At 43.0% G+C, this 20,417-nt stretch overlaps 1 protein-coding gene and 1 long non-coding RNA gene across 10 annotated transcripts in view; one reads left to right on the top strand and one right to left on the bottom strand.

The window, feature by feature from the left end:
* Positions 1–3,171: 3,171 nt before the first annotated feature.
* On the bottom strand, positions 3,172–20,416 carry LOC308183514. 3 transcript variants are annotated; one of them, XR_013942457.1, is made up of 4 exons: positions 10,774–20,416; positions 9,297–9,396; positions 8,154–8,725; positions 3,172–6,679 (listed from the first exon to the last, which is right to left on the bottom strand). It is a non-coding gene; the product is annotated as an uncharacterized lncRNA (long non-coding RNA). The 3 variants fall into 3 exon arrangements; XR_013942458.1 differs by having other exon boundaries at positions 3,172–6,417; positions 8,154–9,396; XR_013942459.1 differs by having other exon boundaries at positions 8,154–9,396.
* The window catches only part of FAM124A (family with sequence similarity 124 member A), a 43,664-nt gene continuing 32,788 nt past the window's right edge, over positions 9,542–20,417 (top strand). The window contains exon 1 of one of the 7 annotated variants that reach the window (XM_080569578.1): positions 9,542–10,531. In XM_080569578.1, the coding sequence (XP_080425704.1) occupies positions 10,458–10,531 (74 nt within the window). In that variant the 5' untranslated portion in view covers positions 9,542–10,457. Of the gene's footprint in view, positions 10,532–10,566; positions 10,785–20,417 lie in introns of those variants that run through there. The other 6 variants (XM_080569579.1, XM_080569576.1, XM_080569577.1 and 3 more) reach the window with 6 other exon arrangements.

A 20,417-nucleotide genomic window follows, 5' to 3' on the forward strand; every position in this document is an offset into this window, starting at 1 on the left:
AAGAACAAGAACAAGAACAAGAACAAGAACAAGAACAAGAACAAGAACAAGAACAAGAACAAGAACAAGAACAAGAACAAGAACAAGAACAAGAACAAGAACAAGAACAAGAAATGGGGACCCTGAAAATGAGCTTAAGAAGGTTAAACTGTGGCAATGAAAAAGGGGGGAAAAGGAAAAAAAAAAAGAAGAAAAAAGAAAAAAAAATACTTCTAGAAAAATAATCTCCTTAGGGAAATGAGATGAAAAAGAAAGGGCAAAAAAATATTAATTTATATGAAAATGGGAGCAAAATAAAGGGATGTTTTAACCTTAGATGGGATAAGAAGATCCTCTGTGCTTTTCTTATAATCATTCCATCCTTTCTTACATGCTTTAGACCTTCTTTGTCCTCTACAACATAAATTTGAACTAATGGCTCTTATTCAGAGCAATAAGAGATATAGTTTTTAAAGAATGCTGAGTATCTGCATTTCCGATGGACAGTAAGCTCTGAAAATCTTGTAATTTTCACCTGGGAACCTAAACACAGATGTAAATACCTAACACTGAATGGATAGGCTTGAAAGGGATTGTCGAAATGTAGCATCAGATTTTATTTGATAAATCCCAAGTGAATAAACTTGGCATCTGAATCATTACTCCAGCCACAGAACTTCTGGAGAGCAGTTAAGGGAGCAACTTCTGGGCAAGCAGAAGTAACTAGTAAAACTTTTCACATTCTTTGAACAAAGGCAAGTGCTTTAAAATCATATATTTTTTTCTTCCTTTGACAGACTTGGAATGAAATTTTTACAAGTTTTTTGCCCAAATACATTTTTTTTGGCTCTTAACTATTTCTTAAGGGTTTTTTTTTGTAGCACTCACAGCTGTAGCATTATCATGGAAAATAGCTATTTATAAGATCGGTCTTGCAAATACAGAATATTGTCCAAAGTGCTTATCCAAAAAACACAATGCAGATCTATAAAATACTATGCAGTAATAGGCCACAGTAAATAGTCCCAGAAATGCCAACATACACACATATGTATGAGGGTATAAAGGATGCATATGTTCAAAATGAAATTTAACATTTTAATTATTAGTGCCATTTACTGAGTAGATTCAAAATAAGGAACAGCATTGTTTTAGTGTTAAGATTAACAGTACATTTTCAGACAATGAAGGTTACTGTTTCATTGTTTTCATGCATTTCTGTTTAGCCCAGAATCCATGCCTAAATCATTTTATGGAAGTCACACGCCATTTCTTTGAGCATAAACAACATTCCTCACTCACATACAAGAATGTGATGATCAGCTTTTCCTTGAATGGCTAGTTAAAGGAGAGATGATGATTTTATTCCCCACTCTATGTGGAGTTGCTTTTTTGTTTTAACATGCTGACGTGCTGTGATGAGCACTTTATGATGCACGGCCGACTGGCTCTAATACCACTTGATCCTTTATAAATTAAGAGGCAAGAGGCTGCAGCCTATCATGTAACTCCATTACTGGGATTTGGATTAAGAGTGTCTTGCACGTGTTATTTTCTTTCTTTTAGCTGCTATATGTTAGGTGCCTTGAGAATAGCTCTTGGAATCCTTTTCCTCAAGTTGTCCCTTTCCTGCCCACTTCAGCTCTCCCAAAGATGGGCCAAGGATAGATTTGCTAGTGAGCTGTGTGAGCGCAACTCTGGGGAAAAATCCAGTAATCAGTAGTAAGAGTAAGAAAAAGTGTAAGCTTAGAAAGAAATTTTTCCATTTTATTTCCATCTGTCCTGCAAAAGCTTATACTGCCTAGTAGAGTAAACAGTTTTATTTGTGCAATAATTTCTAGGTTCAGCCTATGGGTATTTTACCTATTAGACTGTGGAAGTAACTGTTTTCCCAAGAAATCTGTTATAGCAGATAGAACAGTGAGTACAACAGCAGTTAGGCATTTTTTGTTCATCTTTGGGAGCCAGTGGGTTCTTAAAGTCTGAAGACAGCTTTCTCACTTGCACTTCTCAGCAAATGCAGTTAAGCACCTTATCCGTCTCTGTCCTCCAGACACTGTGATCGCTATAGCACATGGTGACCTGGGGGCTGCTGTGGTCCTGCACTCTCCTGGGATGTGGGACTTCCTACTGCAGTGCACCCACCACCACCAGCTTGGTTTCTTCACACTTGTGAGCAGCTGGGCTTTGGTCTGTGCATCAAATAGCTTGAGGTTTATGGGTGCAATTAGCAACTTCGATAGTTGGGCATTGTCTCTTGACATGTCTTCCATGGTGATGGATATTGTTACCTTTATCCTTCCAGACAAATCTTTTCCCCCATCGGGTCAAACCAAGAGGTTAGGAGGACATGGCCACTCAGCTGTGCCCAGGATGCTACCCATAAATCACTGGAGGCCAGCCACGCCTGTGGAGGCCCCTGCAGATTTACCAAGAAGGCTTTGATCTGTCACGAATCTCTGATTGAGGCATACCAGAGCTGAGGACAACAGCCATTAGAGGCTTTGTCATCTACACCATGCAGCTTTCTAGAGAAAATGAATTTAGAGCATAACTGCTGTCAAGGCAGCTTTCCTGTTTCATTAAGATATTTCTCCACCACTAGCTAAGCAGCACAGACAAAATCAGCCATGTATTCTAATAGTCAGACTGTTACCAAAACTAGATAAGAGCGTGGGCTAAGCATAGCCCTGCTTTGATCCATTTTGTAGATTCTTATTATCCCTGCTCTTCTTGAATATCAATGTTGCATCTCAAGATGGATCAGCAAGGTATCATTAGAAATGTGCATTGTCATTATGCTTTTCTTAAACATCTGTTTTTGGCCACTAAATGAGACAGATACTGGGCTAGATGGGTCTTGGACATGACCTCGTACAACCATTCTTATAGTCTCTAATAAAAGAAGGTTGAAGAGCAGCCAGGGGTTCCTGGAGGCAGTTATTCTAAGAGAAGGCATTCAAACACTTCAGTGATGGGCAGCCATCCAAAACTCTAAGGTGGAAGGATGGCAATAAACCAAGTAGATAAGCAGATGGCTTCCAAGCTACAGTATGAGTTTACAGCAACAAACACTAATAGTCTTAAGCCATTTTATGAACTTCTCACAAAATACCAAAACCAGCTATTATATGTCTGGGCTTCTTAAACATCAAAGCTTTTTTTTTTTTTTTTTTTTTAAAGTTGATTTATGCAAGCCAAAAGAAGTTATGTAATTTTCAGTTGAAACTTGTAGACCAAAGAAATAGCAACCTAATGTTTTCCTGATAATCCTTTCTGGCTAATGGATTTTGGGCCAAGTTTCTGCCCTCAATGCTTTTATATAGCCCAGTTACACTTCTGCAATGCTTTCAGTGCAGTTTGAGAGCAGCAGCTGAAGTCAAAATGAGTCAGGGCTGCCATGGTCCTGTCCCCTGCCCTGGAGAAGCCATGCACAGCTGGCTGTCCCGTCCCTCCCTGTTGTCTTGTCTCTGGCCTTTGTGCAAGCAGAAGGTGAGTCACTTCAGGAAAATAATTTGGCTGAAGATGAGCCACTTTTTTCTCTCGCTGGGCTGGTTTTCAGTCAGAACAGCTCCTTGAAATTCTCCAGGTAGTTTGGAGACGAGGAGGCGTGCCTGCCTGGTTAGGGGCAAGAGAGAAGGGCAAAATCTCTGCAGCCTCGTTTTAGCAGCGTATTAGCTGCTAAGGAGCACTGATGCTAACAAAAGCATGAGACACCCTAGTTCTGCAGGTCAGTGGATGCAATTTGCAAGTTTAGTTGAGACCTTTACTTTGATCCATCAGCTCTCAGAAAAGGCCATCCTGGTACAAATGGATTAGCCAGAAAACTGTTTGTCCTCTGGGATGCTTCACATCTGCTCAGTGACCTGCCTGCTGTGAGAGAACATTAGAAAAGTGCCTGGCCCATATCTTGGGACAGTGTTTCTCCTCCTTTTAAGTCCCAGTGATGTTTCATTCCTTGCCAATTTTTAACAGAAGCTGACATTTATATCAAGCAGGATTTCTCCTTCCCTTCTGCCTCTCCCCATGCTGATGACCAGAAAAGATACCTCTGAAGGAAAATATTCTTGGCATCACTGCCTTCCAATATTCTCAGCACAGGCAGAGGCATCATGCATATAAGGCTACTTCCAACGTGAGAGAAGGGATATTTTAACATTTCTTCTCCCATCACACCAGTAAAAGGAGTGGTTATAGCCTCAGCCTAATGAGGGAGGGGAAAGAAAGTCTGTACAGCCAGTGAGACACAGCCACTGGACACAGGAGCTCCTGCAACACCAGCCAGTGTAAAGGGGACTTTGCCACTTCCCTCTGCAGCAGTAAATCTACCCTTGTTTATGGATCTCAGAAATGGAAACAGAAACAAACATCTTCTAGCAAAAAATTATTTAAGTTTTATTTCTGTGATCTACTTTGTGATGTTTACCCTGGTTTAGATTATGCATTAAACAGCCATTCCTGTTGTTTGCTTGAAAAAAACATTAGTAAATCCCACAACTACAGAATGAAGAGTTTTAATAAAAATATTGAAACCCAATAAGCCCATCTGATTATCAATCTTCTGATTAAAAATTTATGCCACAGGTAATTTAAAACTGGATTTTTACAAATGTGGTAAAACAATTCAGAAAGAAAATCTCCCTTGGAGATTCAACAGTGTTTTGAGTGTAGCTGCTGCTTTCCAGAGTAAAATGTTTTACTGTCACGACCAGCTGCAGTGGAAAAAAAAAAAAAGAAAAAAAGAAGATCATTTTTTCCCTTCAGAAGAGTCTACACATAAAAGCTGCTATAATATTTACTACTACTGCCATAGGGGTTTAATTCTTCCTCTTTGAACACCAGTGGGTACAAGACTGGTACTTGAAAGTAAATGTTTCCTCTGCCTTGTAAAACACACTGTTTCATGAAAAACTTTGTTTAATGGAAGTTGTCATGGTTACCATCAGAGGAGTGCTTTTGTGAACATTATCATCATTCCTCGTAGAGCAGTGACACTGAGTATATGTGAAGGGCTCTAGATACTTGCCAGAAGCCAAAACGGTCTCATTGACCTCATAAAATGGACAGAAGGTCTGCTGTCTGCGCTCCTGGCAATCTTCTCACATACGTGGCACAACATGACACTTGCTAGCACTCCTTTAGACGTGACAATGGAAACGTTTCCACTGTTCTGTAATGGATGTGAGTTAATGCATTCTAGCACTTCCATCAAAAAAGAAATGAGGTAAATGCTTGAGCATCACCTAACCCTCTCTCTGGCTAAAACATTACCCCCCCCAACTCAACAAGTCCACACAAGGCAACTACAATCTCACTCCACAAGCCAGCACAGATGAGAGCAGCTGCTGGCCAAGCAGGCAAAGAGTACTTGGAAATATGTTCAAATTCGTAGGACTATCCAGCCACTGAGATCTTGAAAGTACCTCTCCAGGCCAGTGGCAATCCCATACAACCTTGTCAGAACTGTGCTGATGCACACTTATGGGGCACCAAAGGAGAGGTGCAGAGTAACACCCATGGTCTCTGACAGTTCCTGTCCATGCTTTGAGCTCAAGGCTTCTTTACAGGAGATGGTGACCAGAAAAAGGGAAATTCAACTGTGTGATCTCCACATCTCTTTGCAAAGCTGTGGCAGGTAGCCCTTGTACACCAGGCTGCCACATTAGGGATGCTCAAATGGGGTGCTGATCCTTGCACATATGAGCAGCAAGCCCCTTGTACTCCCCTTGAGTCCCCGGCTTTGGGATGATACAGAAAAGGACTCCAAATACTCAAGTTTTTATAGGAATTGTTACTGAGTGCTGCAAGTTTTCAATAAAATTTTTAACGTACTAGAATTCAAGTAAAAAAAGAGCAATTTGCTTATAAAATACATATTTGCTGTGCTGTACCATGAACTTTGGTGGGAGTGTGCATGCTAGGGTTTTCAAATGAAGTTTAGAATAGTGGGACCTGGAAACCAAACTCCCTTAAACGCCACTGAAAACCCTTGCTCGGTGCTTTGAAGAAACAGCGTTTTATTGCATAGCTGTATTTTACCTCAAAATTGTAGAATTTTAGGAGGTTGGGTGTCTGGCTTGAGACCTACCACAAATGGACCTGACCTCACTATAACCTTTAAAAAAAAACAACGACCCAACAGCCTATGTGAGAAACTGCCACAAATATTTTGGCAACATCTACCAGTCTGAAAGTCAGCCCTTTAGGGCTGACCTAGCATGAAGACTAAACCACATGCCAAGCCGTAACTCCCCTTCCTTCCAAAACAGCAATCGTCTTTATGTTTTTTTAATCCATAACCAAGTGTGTTAAGTCCAGTGCTGAATGATAACAAAATCTTGATCTGCAGAGTGATAATTTCCTTTGGGACCGCTGAAGGAGAAAAACCTTTCTATGAAGGCCAGGCCCTGTAAATCGAGACGTTCCTCATTGCAGCACCTAGAATGGAAGGGTAAGTGCCAGGATCAGAGCCCAGAACCCCACAGGAGGATCAGGATTCCGCCTACAGAATGAGATAGCAGAGGATGGGGCCAGCATGGATATGGGCCGTTTTCAAAAGTTTTAGTCTGGAATGAAAAATCCTCTTGTGTTTTGTCTTTATTAGCAGTTCTCAACCTTCTAAGCCAGGTGGTTTTTCTTTCTTTCAGAAATAGGACTCTAATGTATAGAAGGAACTGCTGTGGCATCTGTCGCTTTTCTTCTGGAATTGCACCAAAGAGAGAGAGAAAAAGAGAGAGAGAGAGAAATCCAAAATGCTGCATGAAAAGAACTGAATTGAGGACTTTTTTTTTTCCTAGCAGAGTCACCTTCCACCAGAATTTAAGTTAGATGAGAAGGGACACATTTTTCTTCTCTCTCCCTACCTTACAGTGAAGCTCTACCACTATAGAAAGAAATGTGAGGCTAGAAATATCCCGTATGTGATACCTTGATCAGTAGGATGTCCGTACAAACAGAACAACCACCTCTTTTTTGCTTACTCCTTTTTGGGCTAGAGAGAGTCCTTTTTGGACTCATGCTTTTCATCACGCACCCCATTCTCACGGCTCATGCAGGACAGATGATAGCCCGCCAGATCCAGAGTAGAAAAGAGATTGAAATCTGAACCCAGGTGTAGATCCACCAGGGAAATCGATGCTTTTGCCTCCTGTTTTAGTGCATGTATGATCTGACACGGTTTCAGCTTTCGGCTTTCAGCTTTCTACTCTGCCTTCATCCAGCAGCAGCCGGCCCCCTCCTGCAGCCTGCTCTCAGCTACTCAGACCAGTGTGCGAGGGATGAGTAGGAGATTTGCATGTCCTCAGTGTTAATTCATTTTTGACAAGAGAGGGGGGTTAATGTTTTGTCTTCCTTGCAGATGTCTCCTGCTACATTTTGAGCACTGCTACTAAATGTTATTTAATGAAAGGCTTGAAATTTTGGCAAACTTAACCCAGGAATATTTTTATTATTATCCTTATCTTTACACCATTATTACAGCCTCATAAGTGTAAGAAAGTAATTAAAACTTAACCTCTCTTTTCAACAAACCATACAGAAGAGGTAACGTGAAGCGCTGGTAGCAGAGAAAAGCTAGCTAAAGGCTAAGACTTAACACCTCGTTCATTAAAATCTCTGAAATGCTTGGAATTTAATGCAGAGAAGTCTTCTTTTCACCATAATTATGTGAAAGACCAGAATAAAACAGAGTTAAATGAAGCAAATGTATAAATAAGAGAGCCTAGAGTTTGTGGTAGCTTTACTTACTATCTTAATTATATATTTCCTTAGAATGTTTCTTTTTTCCCTCCCTGGGACAGATGGAATAAATTAATCTTAAATGCAGCATAAAATCTATTCCAGATCCTCTCATATGCCAGTGCTTAAACATTACTAACTAGAATAATAAAAGTCAGAAATGGAAAAGATCTATTAGCTGACCACCTAAAATTTAACATACAGAAATATATCCATTTAACTAAATCTATTTCTAAATATTTAAGGAGGTTTGGTTACATCTTAAATCAGTTCAATGGTGGCTAGAGTCAATTTATTTCACTTTGAAACCACACTTAAAAGTGAGTGGAAGCGACCTGCTTTTAAAGGCAGTTACACTAACTAAATAAATACACGTCTGCAGACTAAGAGACATCAAGGTCTGTCCCATCCTGGTAATACAGAATGTAAATAAATACCTTCTGAATAGGCCCTTCGGGGGTTCAGGGTCTTCCATCACCACTGCAGTTGCTGGATAATAAATATCTAGCTGCTCCCAAAACATGTTCAAGCTGGAAATGAAGATATACTGAATCTTTGTCTCAGGTTTGCCACTCTCTTGCCCTGCATCAGTCATTTAAACACACACAATGTCTGTAAACACGTTAATGCCTTTTACCTGAATATGATGATTCAAATATTAACAAGTTGAGAGCACAGCATTCTGGTCCCAACCCTAAAAGAAACTGCATGCATGTAATGTTGTGTAAGTGAATACATTGATTTAGATGGCAGTATACCAGTCATGAAGGACAGAAGAGTTTGTTTCCTTAAGTTCTGCAGTACTGCGTATGTGCCTGCATGGGACAGTTTTGTATGAGCACTTTCTACAATTTTGTCCAAACTAGCTTTTAGTAACCGCTGAGGGAGAGACGGAATAGGGATTCTAATTAGAAGGGCTCATCCCATACTTAAAGCACTATATTTATTAAAATACTTACATGAAACCCTCCATAGAAACTGAAGAATCATTTTTACTGCTTTCAAAATGCTATGGACACAAAACAAGTCATATTCAAAACAGATAAAATACCAAGTTTCCTATGCAATGGTATGATTTTTTCTAATTGTTGAGTAGCAGAGATTGAAAGACTCTCCTAAAGACCACTGGAGACACATTTTGGATCAACCTGTGACGCCAAGAGGCTGCAGGGCTGTGCACGAGTCCTGTGGCACTCTGGTAGAGCAGTGGGAATTCACCAGTGCCAGGACAAGCATTGCTGGGTTTGGTAAAAGCTCGTTGTTCCTACAGTGTGCTGAAACCACCTTTGCAGCTGTTCCCAAGCTGTTCCCTCTCATTTACAGCACTCACACCCAGATACAGATTATTTTAGACAACCATGGCCACAAACTATTAGAGACAACAGTTGTGTGAGCTATATCCATTATGAGCCTTTTAAACAAAATTAAATGCTACTCTTGATTTGAGATACTGTACGGTTGGTTATACATGGTTTACTGCACCATTGGCAATCATGAACACATCTTAAAATAAAGGACATCGATGCTGTACAACGTAGACATAGCTAAATGAGTACTAGTGGAAAACTAAACCAGTTTACCATGTCTTACTCTCTTACTTCTGGCTTATGTGATGAGTTCTACCTCCTGGTCCAGTCTAGTATTTTTTGATGTTGAGATTTTGACCATTTTCCTTCTTTTCTGAAAGGCAATGGAACAAAAGTATAAAAAGCAGTCAAACCAACAAACAAAAACCATGCTGACTTTTAACTTTTGATCACTTTCTGCAAATAGCTATCTCCAACAGCTGACAGAAATTAGGCGGTTGCTTGAGATTTCTGAAAATTCCCATTCATCAAATCTGACATTTTCCACAGAGCATCAGTGGAAGAAGTTTCTCAGGTCTGGGGCAGGTTTTTTTTTTTTTTTTTACATTGTCACACAGTATCTAGATTGCAGGGAACACAGGAACACTGCTTCCGATGTTGTGCGAACCTGATTTGGTGGAGACACAAGCAGTGGTCTCCCAGCTTGGAGCCGGGAGGTGACAAATCAGTTCTGCCCCATTCTCTTGTAGTCTGCTACAGCCTGAATAACAGCAGTCGAATAAAATACAGCAGAGGGCCACCCAGGTGAGGAAGGGCCTGGAGCACCTCTCCTGTGAGCAGAGGCCGGGAGAGCTGGGACTGCTCAGCCTGGAGAAGAGGAGGCTCAGGGGGATCTCACCCAGGGCTGTGAATCCCCGCAGGCAGGGGGCAAAGAGGCCGCAGCCAGGCTCTTTTCAGGGGTGCCCAGCGCCAGGCCAGGGGCAGTGGGCACCGAGGGGCAGGCAGGAGGCTCCCTCTGAGCACCAGGCAGCACTTGTGTGCTGGGCGGGCGGCTGAGCACTGGCCCAGGCTGCCCAGAGAGGCTGTGGGGTCTCCTCCTGGGAGAGCGGCACAAGGCGCCTGGACGGGGTCCCGGGCACCCTGCTGGAGGTCACTTTCAAAGCGCCCTCCCCGGCCCGCAGGGAGGCCTGGCGGCAGGCCGCAGCACTCAGCCCACGACTGCGAGGCCGCCCCCGGGAGCCCCCCGTAGCGCCCGGCGGGGCTGCGGCAGGAGGCCGGGCTGTGTAGGGGTGGGGGGGCCGGGGAGGGAAAGGCTCGGCCCCGACCCCCGTGCAGGGGCGGTCCGGAGCCTCCCGCCGCCGCCTCCCTCCCGCAGCCGGCGGCGCGGAGCGGTGCGGAGCGGAGCGGCATGGACGGAGCCGCGGCGCCGCCGCCATGGAGCAGCAGCAGCAGCAGCAGCAGCCCGGCGGCGAGGAGGACTGCGGGGACTCGGGAGCCGAGACGGGAGGGTGAGCGGGGGAGGGCTGGGAGGGACGCGGTTGGGAAGGGAAGGAAGGGGGGAGAGGCTTGCGAGGGGTGCAGAGAGCACCGGTGTGTTCCCGTCCCTCCGTCCTTCAGCCCCGCCGCCCGGGGGGTGGGAGCCTCCGGGGGTCCTGAGGCATCCCCGCGCTGGGAAAGCCCTCGGTCCCCCCAGCCTCTTAGGGCTGGTTAGGATAAAGCCTCCCCCACCGTCATCGTCCTCGTTACGCACCTTGGAGGAAGGTAACAAAGCTGCGGGCAGGGCCCGGGGGTGCCTTGTTGAGGGCTTGGTGCCAGCCCGGGACAGTTCGTGTTGAGGATGGGCTTAGATTCGTGGGTGCCCCAAGATGCGGTTAGCGTTGTCACGATGCTCACCATAGCGGCCTATAAAGTGCCCTCAGCTCTGCCGGTAGGTGTCCGACCTGTAAGCGCCTCACTAAAGTCGGGCAGAGTGACGGTTTTATCTGGCTCCGCGCCCCAGCTTGCTCTGTTGGTAAGCTGGATGCCTCCTGGGACCACGGAGCTGCAGGGATCGTCCACGGGATCCCCCCCGCTCAGCTCCCACCCTCAGCCCACCTCCGCAGGAGGGAGAGGGAGCTGCTGCCCTGCCCGTCCTGTGTGCTGCTGCCGGCTCACCGTGTGGGGAACAGCAGCGAGCCTTTGCTCGTTCTCCGGCCCCAGAAGCATGAACAGAGGTTGCCTGCTCCCCTTTACGCTGTTCTCTCCTAGCTCTCCTCCCTCCCTGCTTTCCGACTGTATTTGCCCCAGCTCCTTGTCTAGTGTGTCTCACTTGGTCCCTAGTCTGCATGAGGGTGTGCACGCACCCAGGTGCAGCAAGGTCGGACAGCCTTCCGACTCTTTCCTCCACTTTCTCCCTTCTTGCTGCCCTGACAGCCCGTGCTGAGATTCAGGGAAAAAAGACGGTATCCGGCTCTCAAACTGATACTGATAAATAATAGCGCATACAGGGGTGCTGGGGCTCTGTGCTGGTGTATGAGACTGAGAGCGTAACAGAACTGTAGAGCGAATTCTTTGCAAAGTGGTGTCAGGTGCACGGCACCCAAACTGAAGTTGCAGTGTCATAAATTAAAAAAAAAAAAAACAGACATAAAATATGGCTCTCTCTTTCATTTACCAACTATTAATTCAAGTAACTTTTTTTTTTAACTCTTCTGTGGTCTGAGAAACTAAGGACTTTCATCTTACATAGTTGTAGTATTGCAGGCAGACCTGGCAGTGAAAGTTTTAAAATGTGTCACGTGACGGAAAAAAATCCATGTCTTCTTTCTAGTTCTTGGGACAGCATCTTTAGGGAATGTGGGTGAAAGGAAGAGTAACTAATCACTGAATTCATGGCTGGTTCAAAGCTCAAAATGTCCTCGATGGGTCAAGTCACTCCCAGTTTGCTGTGCTTACCCAGAATAGAGAAATCTGCATTTTTTGGGAGGGGCGCTGGGAAGGGTTTGCCCCAGCTGGTGATGTTAGCCTTCAGACCTCAGTGATGAGCATGACAGCCGCTTACGTCTGGTGTTGGTGAGGTGTTAAAGCTGATGATTTTATGAAGCATCCCTGTCACCGGCTTGACACTGGAAGGTGTAGCTTAGCAGAAGAGTCTGTCTGAGGAACTTTAACGAGGACATATGGCAATTGATAACCACAGGAGTTTATCTGGAAAAGCAATAGGTCTCTGTGTTTCGATTATTATTTTTAGCTCTGTTTAGCAGCTATTTAGTCTGATAAACACGTTGCGTATGTCTCTTTCACAATGTTTATATTTCAGTTTTCTCACCAACCCAACTGCTCGCAGCACTTGCCTTTTCTTCTTACCAGACGATCTGCTTTTTGCTTTGTCTCAGTCCCATCCTAGACATTGCTGAATTGAGCTGTTTGCCTTTTTCTCTAATTACTCAATGGTTAAAAATTAAATAAATAACAATTTTCAAGTTCAGCCGCCATCCCGTGAAAGTATAAGGACAGACGACTGTCCAAGTGATTCAGTAAGAGGTTTACAGCGAGTGCTCCCTTTCTGTCACTCAGGGAACAATAGCGTGCAGTGCCTGCAGTAAAGCCAGGCGCTGCGAGCCGCTGTCATCCCGATAATTGCACGTAACGGCGTGTGAGCTCCGACATGGAGGCTGTGCCATGGAAGCTGTTTGTAACAACCAGCCAGCCTCGTACATCAAGCACCCCGTCCGCTTCTTAAGGTTTTGCTGCAGCTTCCACCTGCAAGTGCAGGCAAAGGTCTGTGCTCCAGGAAAGCTCAGTTACAGTTTTAAGCCTTCTTTTTCCTAATCCACTGGAAAACATCTTCCTCGTACTGCATTTGCCTCGGTAAATAGGGTTGGCAAAGAGGCTGCAGAACAAAAACAGTGTATTTTAAGTGACTGAATCCAATCAGAATGGATTGAGCTGTTGTTGTCAAGTACCTAAATAGAGTGAGTAGAACGTATAAGCCAATTAGTTTATATTGGCTATTTATTAATGAGATTTGAAAGAGTTTGACCATCCTGGGTCTAAGAGACATTGCCTGTACCAAGTGTGCCTTCTAAGGAAATGTATTTTTGAGCTTTCTTGTGTAAAACCCTTATTTCATCTGCTACTGAAATCTTTTAGCCCAGAAGTATGGAAGACTGAGAGTTTTCTGCTATAACATTTTTTGTAGTGTTTTGGTACTATAAAACTGGAAATTTTAGGAAGAAAATGGTCTTTTGGGGAGGGGAGGTGGACATTGATTAGAAAGCCAACCCAGTGGAAGACAAGTAGAAGAAAGGATTTAAAAGGAGGAAAAATATTTATGTTTAAAACTGTAGATCAATCATCGAGAAAAGCGAAAAAGCTAGAAAAAAAACATAATAAGCTGCTTAAAATGAGTTGTAGAAAAGTGCATTGTTGAATTTTCTTGGTTTCACAAGCCATGCAAACGCTGTTATTTCACTATACTTACTCAGAATAGCAGAGCTAAGTTTTGGGGGGGGGGGTCTGAAACACCCAAAGTGGCAAACTAAAACAATTTTAGAAGTTATTAGGCACACCAAATTGAAGCAATGAGAAAGATTTTTGCTGTCACTGATGCTAGTGGTGAAGCATTGGTTCAATGCATTGCATTGGTTCAATTCATTGCATTCAAGACTGATATCCAGAGGGATGCATAATGAATGTAGAAAACTGGTAGTTTCTCAGACCCAAAGTCTTAAATGTTTGATTCCTAAATTTTTGTTAGGCCCAGTTGGCTGTATTCGAGGATTGCTTTTATAGGTATGCTCCCTCCTTTGTATGAAGTGTATGTGCCTTTACTGAGCATAACACTTCAGCGAGATAACTGGCATTAATGAAGATTTCATTATTTGTGACAATTCCCAGCAGAACTGCACAAGTTCCCTTAGACATATGTAAGAGACAATGCCTTAAGAGGTTCACACTTTAATCATTAGCTTGCTAACAGTGTCAAACTTTGCCTAAGCCCTTCATTTTTTGCCTTCCTCACTTAAAAGTCATTTACAGTTTTGAGAAGTTATAACTTCCAACTTACATGACTTGAATTTGCAACTTGAGCCTTTCCTCGTGTACTTCAAAAATTTCATTCATATTTTTAGAGCAACCGAAGACTTGAAATACAATGCCCTTCTCAATGCACAGAAGTATTGAAGTAGAAGGGTTTTTTTTCTGTATAAGTTAAAAACCTAAATATTAAGGTTTTATTAATGATGCAAACCACATCCACTAGTAGTTAAATGCTGAGTATTTGATGAATTTTAGGAAGAAGGAAAACTATACTAGCAGTTGGTAGCAGTAAACTGCTGAGGAAAGTTTGAAGATGTATGGAGAAATCCCTTTCAAAACAGAGAAACAAAATATTGCATAGGCTTAGGGCACTGTACCATGCAGCAGTTATTTTTAATGTATATTTAGCAAAATCCACTACTATTTAGTTGTAGTTATTATATGGGGGATTTAATCCATCCTTTTTGTCTTCTCCTGTGGCTATCTTCCCCAAATTAATCTCTAGAGAGATTGTCAAAACTTCTTGGTTGTGCTATACACATTCATTATTTTTCCTTGTGGCTCTGTCCTTAGCTGCATGCATGACCCTGGATAAGTCACAAACTCTTTGAGCCTCCTTTTACTTATCTGTTAAGCAGATAAAAAATCCTTTTCTCGTTTGTTGCAATTCTGTAACCTGTGTGAGACTCAGAAAATACAGTTGTTAATGGGAGAGAGGACAGCCTGTAAAAAAGAGGGTGTACCCCACTTACAAGTATTAAGAATATTGTAGTAGACGTGTGTCCTCAGTCAGATTGGGCTGCTTAAATTATTGAATGAGTAGACGAGCCATTTGTCTGGGGTGAGGAGATGTTGTTTCCATGTCATTTTCATATGCTTCCAGCTTAAAGGGTTTCAACACTTAAGACTTTGTCATCTGTATACGGTAGTCCTTCGATATGACAAGTCAGTCTCTTGTCACAGATTTCATCCATTTATGCGAAACTCTCAGGAATACAAATCACTGCTGCTGAAACCTATTTTGAGGTTGTTATTTTTATTTTTTTAACCTTGGGGCTTTTTTCATTTTTCCATTTTTTTTTTCTTGAAACTTTCACTTCGTAGATATACATCATTCTAGGCGTGTCAAGCTGTACAATTTACCTGTGATTTGACATTCAAACAACATGAAGTTGAGCTTTTTGTCATGATTTGGGACTGAGGCACCCTTTCTGATCAGATTTAACCATTGGAGTGAAGCTGTTTCATTGAACCTTTGGGAAGGCACACCTTTCCAGTGTGTTGCTCTAGGGCTGGGTGCTGAAAGCAATATTGAAACTGACTGTAAATCCCCCTTGACTGATAACCACGATGGTTAGGTCTCAGCAGGAATGAGGTTTCTGTCAGCTAACTGCGGCTGAGAGGAACAGGACCCCAGGAGGGGATGCTACATGGAGGTAGATGTGTGCTATCTGCATCCTGGTGCGTCCATCCCTCTGGGAGCACGGTGTGGTGAATGGGGTGCCAAGGCAGGGGTGCTAACCAAAACACCATGGTCCTGCCTCATCAGGTGCCTTGTGGAAGGTTAGAAGCAACACTTCATCCTGATACAACGATGATGGGGATGACAGTAGCGATGTCTCTCATGTTCAGCCTCAAACATAGGTATTGGGAATAAGCTCTTGAGCGTGGTGGTGGCAGCTGGGCTGTGGGAATCCATCCTCTGACTTCATCACTCTGTTGGGAATCCAGAGCAAGGTGTTTTGAGACGAGCTGCTCTGAGTTACTTCGTTGCAGTCGTCTTGATTACACAAGTAGAAGTACAGCGAAGGTAATGGGTTTGTGTTGGATAGGTATTAGTGAAACAGATTGCAATCTGACCCACAGGAATTTGGTGAGAAGAAACCCAAGGCAGAGCTACAAACCTAAATCTGTCTCACACGTTGTGCTCTAACTGCTATAAAATCCTCCTGTGTGCCCTGTGGAGTGCTTTCTGGGGGAGGGAAGGCAAAGAAGCTGCTAAATGCAGCTCTTATATGAAACAGTGAAATTGAAACAACTGTAGGCAGAGAAGACAGGGGAAAATGTGAGTACATCAGGTGCCATACCATTGGTCCTAGGCAAGCTAAGGGAGCACACAACAGAGGAGCTAGTAAACTTTACATGGTAGTGACTTTTTGTGGGGGATTTTTTTGTTTGTTTTCTTTTTTTATTTTTTTTGGTTTGGTTTTGTTTTATTTTGCTATGTTTTATTTTGTTTCTAGGGACTAAGGAGTCTTGGCAATGGGGATCTTGGACAAAGCAGTGTAGTAGTGTGTTAGGATAACTTGAGAGATGTGTTCATGTTACACAGCAGACTGCCTTGTGGAGATGTTGTTTAGCTCAGAAACTCTACTTTTAGCTATATTCGTGCATTAAACAGCATGTGGGGGTGTTCTGAGCTCTGGGACAGTTTTGTCCATACTCTTGAATACTTAAAACGGTTAATGGCATCAGTTTGGATGGGGCCATCTAATTCTCCCATGGGATTCCTGGGAGAGCCAGGAGCTTTTTTCACCATGTTACCGTGGCCAGAGACCATTTGCAGAAGACCTCTTGCCAGGCTGGTTTGGAAGGCAAGAGGTTTTAATGGTACAGGTGCAGACTGTTTCACGCTGGTTGACCTCAGTCCCACACAGTTCCCGTGATGACATTTGTTAATTACCCTACATGTCACCAGTGTGGCACTGCTAATGAGATGCTGTGCCGCAGCTGATCATCAGACCTAAGTAACCCAAGCACAGTGAGATGCTGAAGTACCTGGATTGTTTTTGTGATTCAGAGAGACCTTACATAGCAGCACTTCTTCCACAAAGAAAGGGGTTTATCGTGTTTTTATGTATCGTACTCAGAAATTGCAAGTTGTGCTAGCAGCTACTGATATTCAGTGAGCTGTTTCCCCCTCTTGGGTATTTTGAGGCTCTGTATTAATAATCGTCAATGAAAAATGCAGGCTGATCTCAGAGGACTGCTCAGGATCCTTTGTGCTCGTGATGGACTTACACTCTCCGATAATGCACCATCCTGATCCTTCAACAGCTCTAGTGGGAATCTAGGTCCCACATTTATCTCAAGCTTCTGCATTCCTACTTTAATGTCTCTTGACATGCTCACAGCTCCTCTTCGCTGGTGGGCTGACCGTTAAGCACAAATTCTTTGCCCTAATTTTCGGTACCTCCCACTGCTCCAATACCCCTTTTGATCGTTTTTTTCTCATTATGTGCCCATAAAGGGAACAGTCCTCCATTTGTTCAGTTTCTGTCCTGAACATCTCTTTCCTTTTATCTGTACTGTAATATCTATCAGTAGCACAGGGGAAATTGCTGGCTGCAAGGCCACGTAATTGGCTGGGAGCCTCTGAGCAGTATGGCCCCAGTCTTTCACCATTAGAGCCAGAGAGTGCTTTAGTCTTGAATTATCCTAATGGGAGAATCATCTCCCAGGGGAACTGATAGGAGCTGATGCTCAGGATGTTTAAAACAGGGATGGAAAGAATGGGAGGAAACAAAGTTGCTTCATGTCAAGAGCCTACATGACCCAGGAGTTGTTTATTTCTGTACTTAATTTAGAATTCAGTATCCTACAAGGATGACTGTAAGGAAAAACATTCTTTTTTTCCTACTTTGTAAACCACTTACCATTGCACGCTATGAATCTGAATGGTTTGTGCTAATGTGCTGAAATATTAAGGATTTTACTAATTGTCATTCTTGCTCTTAAGAAGTAGTAGATTCAAGACAAAAGAAATTGTAGGGAAGGAGTCAGAAGAAGGACAAAAGACGATGCAGGTTGGCACTGAGAGTACACAGAGAGGCTCATATTCATCCCATTTGGTTTTACGTATGTAGCCAAGGGTCTTACAATAGCAATATAGTTTCTGTAGGCTTCATCTCTAGACAACAGCAAGGGAGAGACCTCTCGTTATCAACTATAGATGGAGCTCAGGGAGAGTGCAGTCCTTATTTCAGTATCTGAGGTTAACGTAAGCCTTTAAGCTTACTTATCCTTTTTTTTTAATTTTAATTCTGTGTATGTCAGTTATGCAACAAACATGAATTAAATATTAATTTGAACCATATTAGAATTACAAAAAAAAAACCACAATACATTTCTAAAGCCTATTAAAATGCGTCTGTGCAATTAGTCTCTGAGCACGCTGTTGTCTCCTCCCTTTTCACTCCCCATCTTTTTATTTTTCTTCTTGTCTCATTTTTCATGGCCTGCCTGTATGCCGAATGACACTCCCTTGGTTCAGGACTCATTAATTCTCCATGCCCTGTAATATGCCTGCAGCCCTCTGGGGTAATAAAATAACAGTGTGAAGTAATAGAAAGCTGCTTCTATTTGCAGTAAGCAAAAGACAAAATGTTGTCTTGCTCCTATCTGAAACACAAGCAACGCAGATCCACTGGAATTAGCTGCCAACTGCTGAACGCAGATACAAGCAAGGAAAGCCTCGGGCTGTTTTCAAACAGAAGTGCAGACCAAATGAATCCTTGCTTGGGATGCTTGGAGGCAGCTGGGTGTATATTGCTTGCCTCTGGGCTTGTGAAGAGTGGCATGCTACACAGTTTTAACACCCTTACAAATATGCATGGTGCCAAAGGATACCCGCATGACTCGTTGCTGAACAAACCCTGCAGCTTTTTGCCCCCATACAGCACCAGCCCCTGGGATTGCTTCCCCCAGAACCTGCCCAGGGTTGGGCGAGTGGTGTGGAGATGGCCCAGAAGAAGGAAGAAGAAGAAGATCTCCCTCTGCCCGTGCCATCACTGCCTCTACCTTTCCCAGTTATACAAGGGTCCTGGGGAAGTGTGGGTGAGGGGGGGGGACATTTTATTCGTGGAGGAGGTGTTGTGTAGCAGGCACATACAGGTATTGTAAAAAATTCAGGTGGTGTCATTTTTCACTGGTCCAGCAGGATGGGCAAAAAGAGCTGGGGGTAGTTCCTTGTGCTCCTCCTCACCTAAAGAAGCAGTCCTGCATCCTACCTGCAGGATACCAAGTGCTAAGCATTGGACTATGAAACATGGGGATGACTGTCATTGCTTTGGTTCCTCTGCAGAGATAAGTTCATATCAGAACCTAAAGCAGCCACTATAGTTGTTGGGGGGTGATAGCCTTTATTCCCTTGGATGCCTGAGAACCTAGAGTATCAAGGTATCTTAAGAATATGCTTAGATGGTATCTATTTCCAGACAAATATCTTGGGAGTCAAGGCTCACACATTTTTTTGATTTAAGGAAATATCGCAAACTTGTTGGAATTGTTTATACAATACAATATAATACAATATAATAATAATAGGTTTGGATCCAAGAACTGTGTTATGTCTCCATGAACAGTTTGCCTGTTGCGTTCAGGGCACTGCAGGGCATATGTGCAAGAAGTTAATAGTGGCAGAGGGCTCTGGCGAGTGGGGTCTGTTTGGGGGAATCAGAGAGAAAGGAAGTGGGGGGTCTGTGAATGACCAAAATCAAGCACTCAGAAGTCATACGCAGGGCCTCAGAAATGGAAATGAATTATAAATAAATAAATAAAGTACATTTGTTTGGCATATTTGTTTTACTTTAGTGTTTCTGGATCTTCAGGACATGAATGGGCCGTGTTTATGAGTTTTAATCAGCCCAGAACAGGGCTTTCAGAAGTTTGGGGTTATGTGCAGCTCCAAAATTAACTGCAGTAGTGCTCAAAACTCTTAACAGCTCTCATGGATAACCCAGTATGCACTGAAGTAGAACTTCTAGCCCGTGTTTTTGCTGAGAGATGTCTTGAAGAGGAAAAGGGTTTTCTAAAACAAACAAAAAAAACCCTTTGTAATCTAAAATGCTTACCTTTCAGTCCTCTCTTTTGGGGTCTTCCCTGCCAGTTGTGTCCAAAGAAGAATAAAAATTTTGTGAATAGACTTCTCTTAAAATAAAATAATTAAAAAAAAGACATCTGCAAAACAGCTTGTAGACGATATAAGACAAGAAAGAAGAGGAATAGGGTCAAAATGTAGTCGACTTCTGCTCCTAATCTTTATCTGAAGCAACCTATTTATTTCCAAATAGAAAGCCTCTGAGCTTTATTTTTATGCCTGAAGTGAGGCAGCATTACCAGCCACTGCCATCCCTAGAAAAAACCCTCATTGCTTTACTCAGCCTACATAAGTGTTTTCAAAATTTGTACAAGTTTTTCTGAGGCCACGTTCAAAACTCGTTCCAGTTATTGCCTTCCTTAAAAATAAATAAATAAATAAATAAGCATACGAAGTAGACTTTAGTTTACTATGCAATGTGAATTAGTTTTGGTACATTTTTTATTCTCTCTGTTAGATGTAATACAATAGAGCCCCATTTAACTGAAATCTTTGTC

Source organism: Anser brachyrhynchus (genome assembly GCF_964034855.1).
Source record: "Anser brachyrhynchus genome assembly, chromosome: 1".
NCBI classification, from domain to species: Eukaryota; Metazoa; Chordata; class Aves; order Anseriformes; family Anatidae; genus Anser; species Anser brachyrhynchus.